The following is an 11,388-nucleotide window of genomic DNA, read 5'->3' as shown; positions in this document are numbered from 1 at the left end:
TTTTGGTTTCTATGCGAATATCATGGGTCACTTTTATTAAAAGCATCATTACTACAGTTGGCAGCCATTTACACGTCATCATACATGATGTTTCAAATAATAAAAAGAAGAAAGTGAAAAGTGTAGAGAAAAGATAAAGGAGAGAAACATGTACAAGGTTTGTGTGTGTAAACTTCAAGGCTAGTTTAGAATTGAGGTAATGCTGTTCAGCTTGCTGGCTAAAAGTAACAAAAAGTCCATTCAATAGATAAAGTACCTGATTTCATCCTTACACCAGTGCATCAACATGGAGATCTTCAGGAGACTATTCGACCGCAATAATTCATCACACCTCCCTTTACTGAAACCCCACCCCGTCTCACACACACCCACACACACACACACCCTCTCTCTTACCCCCTCTCACACATACCCCTGCTCTCACTCTCAGACACACACACACACCCCTGCTCTCACACACCCACACCCTCTCTCACACACACACACACCCGCACACCCATACTCACCAAGACACTCACAAATCACACCCCCTCACATACACATTCACACACACACAGAACCCACCCTCTCATATACCCTGATCTTGCCCACACACACACACACCCCCCACAATCTTGCACACCCCCACCCCCTCACACACCCTGTGGTAAAGTGGAACATTCAGGAGCTGCCTTCAGTTATTGCTGTCTCCACAGGCCGAGCGTCTCCTCACCCGTATAGATTGTCAGTGTGAGAGACTTGAACAGTCCGAGTGTAGGCTTTGATATGTGAGAACTTCATCCCTCAGCAGAACAGTACGACAAGAACAATCCTCATTTCATTCACTTCTCAATTCTGTTTTCAGCAGCGTGGAGAGAGTCGCTCGTCTTAATGCTGTTTAAAACTGTACGCCACTGAACGTTCCTCATCGAGATGCTACTCACTCACCGTTTACAATATCAGTAGAGAGAGAAAAAAAAACAAACAATAAACATAAATTTAACAGAAAGAAGCAGCACAGCACTATCAGAACCTTCTCATTCCTAACAGGATCGGGACGTTTCAGTCATCGCCTCCTCTAAAGCACATCACCACCACCACAGGCCACAAACCCAACCCCTTTCACATCCACAACATGTCCACTACTGCCTGTGTGTGTGTGTGTGTGTGTGTGTGTGTGTGTGTGTGTGTGTACTACACTGAAGTCCTGCAGAAACATCATTGTGTTCCCTCATCATTATATTGTTTATCCGTCAACAAAACTAAACCAAAATTACATAAAAATTCAGAGTTTGGGAAATCAGTAGAGTTTTTCTTTTAAAAAAAAAGCCCTCAGGGGTAAAAGGCAGAAAGTCAGTCAGGTGGATTTGTATCTTCAGTCACTCTTGTCCTCATCATCTTCTCCAACTTCTTCCTCCTCATCATCATCGTCGTCGTCGTCCTCTTCCTCTCCTGCCTCCACGGAGTCCAGTTCCTCGGCCGCTCCGGTCAGATCCTCGGTTTTGTTCTCGCCCTCGTCAGAGTCGCTGTTCTCCAGAGTGCTGCTGGCTTTTACTGCATCCTGGTTCTGCCCCGTCTCCTCGTTCTCCTCCTTCTCCTCTCCAGCACCTCCTAATGCGCCACTCATTGCGTTCTGGAGCTCAGCGAGAGCTGCTGGAGAAAAGCCGGGCAGCCCTAAACCGCCCAAGCCAGGGGGAAGGAACATGGAGGGGTAGAAAAGCCCAGGAGCCATGGTGGAGAGCAGGAACGGGTTAAACGCCAGAGGATTGGCAGAAAGATTGGTTGCTGCAGCCGCATTCGCGTCGCTCGACTCGTTCTCAGCAGGTTTCTCTGCCTCCTCCTTCTTCTCCTCACCTTCCTCCTTGAGTTCTCCATCTTTCTTTGTCTCCTCAGACTCTGAAGCAGCCGTGGTGTTTGTATTTAAGTTTGCAGCAGCAGCAGCCGCCGCTGCCGCCATGTTGCCTCCAAAAAGCCCCCCAAGGCTAAAGACATTGGGCAGGGCACTCATGGCAGGCAGCATCAGTGGCAACATGGTGGTGGTGGTGGTCTTGTTATCTGCAGCTCCTGCACCAAGAGAAGGAGACAAGCCCATGAGGAGCTGCAGGTTCTGTAGGTTCTGTAGGTTCTGCAGGCTGCTCAGGTCCATTCCCCCAAACAGGCTGTTCAGCAGGAAGGGGTTCACGCCCGAGGTAGAGGCTGAAGAAGCTGCAGAGAGAGAAGCTTGAGCTGCTGCTGCTTTAGCGATCTCAGATTTAGGTCTTCGTCCACGGCGCCGGACCCCCTCTTCTCTAACCACGGGCCCGGTCAGGAGACGGTCAAACATGGACTCGGGCAGGAAACCCTGCAAAATCAAATCAAGATCAATTCATCACCATTTAAACAAATAAAACATCAAAAAGGTAAACAACGATGCAGTTAGAAGAGCAGCAGTGAGTCATGGGCTAATCATCATCATCATCATCATCATCATCATCTACTCAAATCAACGTCCTGCTACAGAGACGCAAGTGTAAACAGTCTTTAATAAAGTGTGTGTTTGAACCGATCGGGAAACTTCCTGTGGCTGAAGAACATCTCCTAGATCTGCTAGCAATACCGCTTCATTAACTACAAACTTTACCACACTTTCACGAGATGATTTAAAGCCTGTTGGGAAAAGGATCCGTTAATCTAGAGGTTAAACGGGAGTTAATCTGGAGTTAATCTGAAGGTTAATCTGGAGATTAAACTGGAGCGCTTGAACTCACAGACTGTTTGACGATGTCTGTCCAGTCTGGAGCGATGGCGAACTCCGGATTCTCAGACAGCCACCGCGGCAAATCCTTCATGGGAGGAGCCATCGCGCCCCCCATCTGCAGCATAACAGAACAGACGTTACACTGAGAACAAGCACACGGGACAATAAAGGTCCTGATGGAATATATTCGATGGCTCTTGCCTTTCGGCCGTTCCTCTTGTTGACCACAGGCACTCTCTCCTCTCCGGTCAGCGTGTTGATGTCGATCTTGTTTGGGTTTCGACACCGATGTCTTTTCTGCTTCGGTTTTCCCAGCTGTGTGAGAAGCTCCTCACTCTTCTGCACAGAACGCACGCACACGCACACACACACACACACACACACACGCATCAAAACAACTTCAGAAAAACAGATGTCATTCTCACACACCCTTTCGTGTTCAGCACGACCCCGACTCGGCGAGATCAGCTCCTTAAATAAAACACTGACTGTATCCGGTCCTCTGTGGACAAGTTCTCTGCCGTCAGAGTGGTCCCGCGGGTCAGATTAAACACTCACTGGTATGTATCCAGGCACGTCCATGGTGTAGGTGGGATGCTGTCTGAGCCACTCCTGTAGGTCCTTAGTGCTCGCTCCATCCTCTCCTTTAAGATGGCCGCCCTCCTCTTTCTGTGCAGGAGCTGGAATGTGTCTCGGTGCTCGTGCCGGCACGTGTGCCCCGTCTGCAAAACCTTTGGTCCCGTTTGAATCTTCCTGTAAAGGCCAAGATAAAGAGACGAGTTAAAACCTGTACCTCGCGCTCCCTCTGAACACGCTAGCACACGCAGTCAGGCGCCGTGGAAAGATTAAAGGAATATTTACACCAGTGTTATGATGAAATCGGGCTTGTTGAAGGAAATGTGTTTTACCGTGTTGAGCTGCGGAGTCTTATTTCCTGCGAAGAGCAGCTCGAGGCCTTCAACGTTTTTCCTGCGTCCTCTCCTCCTCCGTGTGGGAATTTCAGCCTCCAGCACGGCTCCGTTGGCTCTGGAGGCTCCGGCCGCGTGCAGCAGCTCCATCGGGGAAGCCACGGCGCCGGGGAACACCGAAGAGGAAGAGGAGGAGGACGGAGCCAGGCCGTGTAGAGCTTTAGTGAGATCCATAGCTCGAGTCTGACCTTCTGCGACGTGAGATTCACGGAGCTGCGCAACCATCTCCATCAGATTACGCCGCTTAGCAGCTCGCTCGGCCTCGATCTCCACCTTCCTCCTCCTGCGTCTCCGCTGACGAGGAACCGACAGACTCAGAGCCTCGTCCTGTACACACGAAGCAGTCGTGATGAACGACACATCTCAAACAACATGACCTTTTAATAATCAGAATCAAAGGGAATAAAAATAGAGTCGGTTGAGATTCACCGCCTGTAAAATGACTCCAGGATAAGCCTGAATGTTATAGTTCTAAACGCAGGGAGGAAGAGGAATCCAGGAGGAGGAAGGGCCGTTAATGTTCAACTGTACTTCAGGCAGCAGAGTGCTCTAAACCTTATACGCTGCTCCTCTAAATCTAAATTTTACACAGACATTTATCCCTAACCCGTCCTCATCTGGGCGAGACACCGGATACTGCCATTATTAATAAATAAAGAAATGAATGAATCCCTTCTATAAATGTGTGTTACAGAGTCAAAAAGTGCTAACTCTGTAAACAGGAACAGGAAGTGTGAGCATCAGAGACACTTCTGAACTTGAAGTCTTTAAGAGCTTTATGATGTTTCAGGTAACGTGAAGATCAGCAAAAACCCGTCAGAACACATCTAAAATAACGTCACTAGGATGAAGAACGGCATTCTGGGTATTACAGGACAGATGGAGACACTGTGACTGGAAGGAAGCGATGGGTAGACTGATCATTGTGTGTGTGTGTGTGTGTGTGTGTGTGTGTGTGTGAGTGAGTGAATGTGTGTGTGAGAGAGAGAGAGAGAGACTTGCCTTATTGACCTGCGGTGACATGGTGATGTCATCACTCCCGCTGTAGCTGCTCTGATTCATCACAGAGAAGTCTCCCATGCTCCTCCTGGGCATAGGGCTGTCCGTTGCTATGGCACCATATCCAGGCAACAGGCCAGGCAAGTCAAAGAACTGCCTCCTATTGGTTGGCCACTTGCCCTTGATGATTGCCTCGCAGATGTTGTCCATCCGATTGATCATCACCCGGTCCTGCGATACACACCCAGCACAGACGTATGAGTGTGTGTGTGTGTTTACAGTGAAATGGAGAGAACGTGATCTTCACTCAGGTCTTCTCTTGTGTAATAAAGGTAAGAAGTGTGGAGTAGATGTGGAGGAACGTTCAGTACTTCCTGTATTTATTTACCTTCGGCCAGAAGGAGAACGCGCTCCGTTCACCGAACGTCTGAGACACCGAGGGCTCCACGTCGTCCATGCCGAAATAATCCCGCGTCTCGTCTCGTGCCGTGCTCATGGAGGCGTTACTCTCCTCGTCAAAGTTCTTCCTGTCTGAGGACGCGCAGACTAACCGAGACAGAAAGGTTAAAGGTCAACACATCTGAATCTAATCTAACCTTCTTTAAAGACGGTTCCTGAGGAGAAATGAACATATTTAGGGTGCGTTTACAAAATAACACCACCTTTCAGTGTCAGTCTGTTTTATTTATACTTTATATTAAAGCTAAAGATGTGAATGATATAAATCTGTATGAACAGATCCACAGTGTTTACCGTCAGCCTGTGACGATTTCTCCGATTTGTCATCTTCATCCATCTTCTCCTCCTCCTCTTCCTCCTCAGAATTCTTCTCAGTGTTGGGTTTGTGGTTCTCTGTACCGGTCAGGTTCTCCTGCTCCTCTTTGTTTGTGTCTGTGAGAGCAGGAACAGGAAGTGTGGGCGTGTCCTCAGACTCTGTGACCTTCTCCTCTTCGGTTGTTTGAGGAATGCTGTGATTTTCTTCGCTCTTCACTTCTGCTCTGTTTTCTTTCTGCATCATCTCCTCTTTCTGATTCTTCTCTTCCTCTTCAGTCTTCACTTCCTGTTTGGGTGAGGCGGCCGCAGTTTTCCCCTCTTTCTCTTCCTGGATGTCCACTTTCTCTGTGGTGTCGTGCTTCAGCTCCTCGTCTTTGATCAGATCCACGGCGGTGAGAGGGTCAGAGGTCAGCGTGGCCTCGGATCCTCGGCCCTGGACGAACTTGCGTTGTGCCTGCAGGAAGCCGAGCTCGGGGTCGTTCTGGATGTGGTAGTCTGTGCGACTCACTCCGTGCTTGGCGGCTCCATGGAGAAGGTCCCGGTCGTGTTTTCCCACCTCCCACCAGGCCGGGAGGTCGGAGCTGGGCTGACACAGGTGCAGTCTCTCCTCCAGCTCGGGGTGGGGCAGAACCTGCTCCCTGATCCGCCGCAGTAACTCGATACGGTACAGAGTCCGGGAGGCTCGCTCCTCTGTGATCGGGTCGATGATCAGCGTCGGGTCGGCCAGCTCTGCTGGGAAACAGGAACACGTTACTCTCCGCTGAACGCATCAAACACTTCAGGACCAACTCTCAAACAGGACTAAAAGGAACTTTAAAAAAAGCAGAGCAGACAAGTGCACTATGGGTAAAAATCCACTAAGGTTCAGCAGTGTGACAGGTGTGTCCACATCTCCTGATCATGTGACATCACCAGTTATTTACTTAACATTAGTTAGCTCATGGAAATCTGCTACTGGGTTTTAATTACACAATAAACAAAGATTTAAAGATGGTGATGTCATGACCCCATGGGCGTGTCACAGGACGTGTGTAAAAGTTGGGGTGCTGATAAAGGAGACTGGATAGGTAGTGTTATAATTTAGATAAAACTGAGAGAGAAGAAGAGGAAAGACCGACAGATTACGGGAAGACATGACTCCGACATGACTCCGACATGACTCCGACATGACTCCGACATGACTCCGACATGACTCCGACAGTACACAGAGTTCCGGGAACTTTAACCCAGACTCGTGTAAATGTGTCAGATTTTAATGAGTTCAGGTACAAGTGTTCACACTTTCTGTTGCTATCGGTAACGGTTGGCCAGTTGGTTTCAGAATCAAGTGAGATTCTGATCTCATAATTAAAACAGAAAAGTGTTAGATTAGATGAACTAAAACATGAGAAGTTATTTAAACAAACACTCAGTGTTTACACAAGCATTAATGTGTTGAGACAAGAAGAGACGTCGTACCTGAGTCTTTGACCTGCATGCGACACACCCGCTTGCACATGGCCACGAAGGCGTAGTAATACTTCTCCAGACTCTCGTCCGTTTTCTTATCGAGACGAGCGAAGGCCCGGAACTGCGCCCAGTCGAAACACTGCGTCTGGACGTCATAAACCACCCCGAATGTAGACACCACACGGTAAAAATCTGCCTCCTCACGCCTCGTCCATCTGGAGGACGAGAGAGAGAGAGAGGGCGAGAGAGCGTGAGAGAGAGAAAGAGAGGGAGAAAGGGCGAGAGAGAGCGATCACATACAGTGGGTTAGTAGAGACCTTGGCAGGAATCTGTCCCTCAGCAGGTGTTTAGAGAAAGTAAAGAGCAGATGAAGATATTAAGATGTTCTCCACTCTGTGTTTTATAAATAAATTCAGATGAAGGTCTCACCCTTCACCCTTAATGATGTTAAATATGTAGAAAGCTGCATTATTTAAAAGGCCTGACCTCTGACGTCTCTCTTTGAAGAAAGCAGCTCCATCGGCCAACAGGGCGGCGCTCTCGTGCAGGAACGGTGAGGTTTTAACAAACGACGCTCCTTCAGTTAGATAAGCTGTTGTGGCCACCCTGTTTGGCTCCAGAGTGAAAGCCCCGCCCTCGGTCGCCATGGCGAGGAGGTGGTCCTCACGGAGACGTCTGCGTCTGCCCGGTTTAATCAGCGTCTCCTGTCTCTTGTGGCAGCGCTGGTACGCGGTAATGAGGCGACGCAGGCGCGCGGTGAGAGCCGACGCTGCAGGCCAGTACAGATTCCCAGCTTTACCCCCGTTCTCACTCGCCTTAGGGGCTGGAAAATAACACCCACAAGGCAAGAGTGAGGAGATGTGTAAATAAATAAGGGTTGGGTTGAGATTTACTGCACTTTAAACTCAGATGAAGTTTATTAAAGACAGCAGCAGGAACCAGGACGCACCTTCACCACCTTCTACATCCATCATCTCCTCTTTATCATCCAGAGGGGAGTTGGTGAAATCCTAAAAAACATTACCGATGTTAGTGAAGCCTGCCAGAAACACACACACACAGGCAACTGGTTTATGATAGAGCACGTTGTGTTTAAACTCACATCCATATCATCCTTGAAGGGCATACGCAGTGGTTTATACTCCGGGTCTTCATCCTCTCTGTGTGGGGGGGGGGATGTAGAGATAGGTGGGGGGAGGGACAGAGAGAGGGAGAGGGGGGTGTAGAGATTGAGAGAGAGGTGGGGGGAGGGAGAGAGAGGGGGAGGGTGGGGGAGATGTAGAGATTGAGAGAGAGGTGGGGGGAGGGAGAGAGAGGGAGGGAGAGAGGGAGAGAGAGGGAAATGTTTAGACCAGCTCTGTACACTCCAAACTTACTACACTGATATTTATATTTCTTCTTCAAATAAAGTAATGTATTATTCTTCTTCATGTTTTGGTGAACTACACACGCAGGTCACATGATGCATTATAAACTCACTGTGAACATGTTTGGGTTTTTGAACAGTACAAATTTAAATAATAAATAAAATATATTTATTTATAACAAAAACAGAACACAAAGAGGAGAGAGAGAGAGAGAAACAAAGACAGATAGACAGAGATAGAGACAGACGGGCGTCTCTCTTGCTGTGTGAGAGATTGGGGTCCAGCATTACCCATCTGCCACCATGTCCGCTCCCCTCTGCTCAGCGGCGATGGCTTTGGCATCCGGCATTCCCACTCGCTCCAAAAACCCCAGCGCCGGGTCGGCTCGCATGGAGTTATACTTCTCATAACCTGCAGTACGACACACCGCATTCATCAGACCAACAACTACACAATCAACTGTGTGTGTGTGTGTGTGAGATTTAAAATGAAAGTGCAGTAAAGGCCGTGGATTCTAAACCGGACCCATGAGAACGTATACCACTCTGTAGAACCTTCTGAAGGACCAAACTATAATCAGGCTTCTGGAGGAAATAAAAACTGCAGAGATAATCATGGTGGAATAAATCAGAGGCCTCACACTCGGCAGGACAGAAACAGGACACACTCGGGGTGTGTGTGTGGTAAGCATCCATGCAGAAGAGATGTGAGGCGGCGGATCTTGGTGTGCACGGCGGGGGAGATGGAGGACCACTTCACCCGAGAGCTGCTCATTTCCCCCCTGCGCAGTCACAGCCCCGCCCCCTGCCCCGCCCCTACATCACAATTCAATTAGGATTTATGTGGTGACTCGCGGCTCCTAACTGCTGCTGCTGCTCCCGCCGCCGCTCAGCCAAACTGTAATCATCAACATCTTTTTATAGCCCACCATTCCTCCCGCCTGTCTGTCTCTCTGTCCGTCTCTCTCTCTCCCACAGAGACTCACCCCTCCCCCCAGACCCCTGGGACGCTCCTGCTGAATTGAGATTATGATTAAGAGCAGGCCATCTATGGGGTGTGTGTGAGCAGAGTTAACGAGGCCGGACTCATGGGAGTGAGACAGGGTGGGAGTGAGACAGGGTGAGAGTGAGACAGGGTGAGAGTGAGACAGGGTGGTGTTTCCTCAGGGAGAAGCCTCTTATTTAGATGAATGGTGAGAGTGAGAGTTGGGGGCCGTTACTGAATAAAGAGCTGTTGATTATTGTGTGTGTTAGCGTTAAGGATCCACACCGCTGTCTGTGCCTGGTGCGTGTTGTTTACGACGTGTTCACTCCATCATCACTCGTTTATCCTCTTTAGCAGGAAGAATGAGACGCGTTACAGCAGCAGTGCAGCGGTGTGTCTCAAACACTCAACTAACTCACCAATGTTTATCACTAATCACATCTTAACTCCCAATGTTCACTTTAAACACACTGAACACGACGTGTTCCCTTCTCTGTGTGTGTGAGAGAGAGAAATGCATCATAAATCAGTTTGCTGAGTGGATTACGATGGGTCACACTGTGCGTAGGCCATTACAGCTCATTCGACCTCCAACACTGTCCCCATGGGAACACCAATCAGCAAGAGGAGAGGAGGCGGGGCTTACCGTGTTTAAACACACCGATGAGCAGAGATTTATCAGCCTCCACATCCCACCAATCAGTGGGGACTTCAGCATGGAGCGGCTGCGGAATCCAGATATCCAGCTCACTGTGCGCGTGCGTGCACACACACACACACACACACACACACACAGAGGAAATGAGATTAAAACAAAAACAAATGAAATACAGTGGAATTAAAAAGATCTACACAAACAGGAAGTAGAACTAAGGAAAGGAAAACACAGGAAGTGGGATTACAGAAAGCAGTAAAAGCAAACAGGAAGTCAGTTTTAAAATGAAGAAAGACAAACAGGAAGTGCAGTGAAGAGGAGCAGCAAGTAAGTTAATAAACACTCGTGCGTTTTGGCATCTGGAAGGAAATGAGGTCGTTAACACTCCGCCTCTCATTTAACCATTTCAACATCCACAGCCAAGTGAATACACCCAAACACACACACACACACACACACACGCACACACGCACACACGCACACACGCACACACGCACACCTCAAATGGAAGCACAGTGAGGTTGTGGAGAACATCAGGATGACAGACACGTCCACACATTATCCATGCATGCACATCTGGCTGAGACAGGGAAAGGGGGACAGCAGCAGGCTGGGGCGAGAGAGGGAGGGGAGAAAGAGAGGGAGGGAAGGAGGGAGGGAGAGAGAGAGAGAGATGCCAACCTGGAATCAGCTCCCTCCAGGATGCGGTCTGCCAGGTCCCCGATCACTTCCTGTCTCAGATAGTAGAGCATCCGCACCCGCAGTAACACTCTTTCAGAGAAAAGAGGGAGAGAAAAACGACAAGTGAAGAAGTGAGTGTGAGTGGAGAGGAGAAGAACCAGCAGAAGAAGGGATGATTTATCATAACTGTGTTGAATTTAAAAATGAAGGTTTGAGATTTGATAAATGGACAGAATAATGGATAAGGTGAGAAAAAGACGAATAAGAGGATGAACTGATTGTGAGGTTAAAGAGTGAATGAATTTAATACAGAAAGTAAAGAGAGGCAGACAGCTGGAGGAAGGGAAGAAGAAATTTGAGAGAGAGAGAGAGAGAGAGAGAGAGAGAGAGAGAGCGAGAGAGAGAGAGAGCACTGTAGAGCGAGGGAGCAGAAGGAGAGATGAAAGAGTGAGTGAGTTTGGGTGAATGTGCCAGAGCTCATCCATCATCCTGCCAGGCCTGATTAGCCCAGCCACAGTCTGACAGATGGCACACCATAATCACCTCTGTGTGTGTGTGTGTGTGTGTGAGAGAGAGAGAGAGAGTGTGTATGTGTGTGTGAGAGAGTGTGTGTGTCTCCCCAACAGGTCTGCCTGCCTGGCACCTGGCCTGCACCACACCACTGTACCGTCTGCCATCCCTCCATCTTTCCTTCCTCCGTCACACTCTTGTTCGCCCTTTCATGCCCAGCCTCCACCTGCCATGTGTCTGTCTCTCTCTCCTCTATCCCACTATCCTGTCTGTCTCTCTCTCTCC

At 49.0% G+C, this 11,388-nt stretch overlaps 1 protein-coding gene across 1 annotated transcript; it reads right to left on the bottom strand.

The window, feature by feature from the left end:
- LOC128621272 (chromodomain-helicase-DNA-binding protein 7-like) lies at positions 1 to 10,677 on the bottom strand. The gene is made up of 15 exons (XM_053646912.1): positions 10,594 to 10,677; positions 9,904 to 10,007; positions 8,564 to 8,684; positions 8,009 to 8,066; positions 7,856 to 7,916; positions 7,393 to 7,729; positions 6,916 to 7,121; positions 5,437 to 6,186; positions 5,072 to 5,229; positions 4,687 to 4,914; positions 3,625 to 4,011; positions 3,275 to 3,469; positions 2,918 to 3,055; positions 2,727 to 2,831; positions 1 to 2,320 (listed from the first exon to the last, which is right to left on the bottom strand). The coding sequence occupies exons 1-15, from the start codon at positions 10,662 to 10,664 to the stop codon at positions 1,355 to 1,357; spliced, it is 3,885 nt and encodes a 1,294-aa protein (XP_053502887.1). The 5' UTR covers positions 10,665 to 10,677; the 3' UTR covers positions 1 to 1,354.
- Positions 10,678 to 11,388: the final 711 nt, after the last annotated feature.

The sequence above is a fragment of the Ictalurus furcatus genome, chromosome 17 (assembly GCF_023375685.1).
Source record: "Ictalurus furcatus strain D&B chromosome 17, Billie_1.0, whole genome shotgun sequence".
Lineage (NCBI taxonomy): Eukaryota > Metazoa > Chordata > Actinopteri > Siluriformes > Ictaluridae > Ictalurus > Ictalurus furcatus.
Note: the sequence above shows the minus strand (reverse complement) of the source record. Positions and strands in the feature narration are given on the sequence as shown.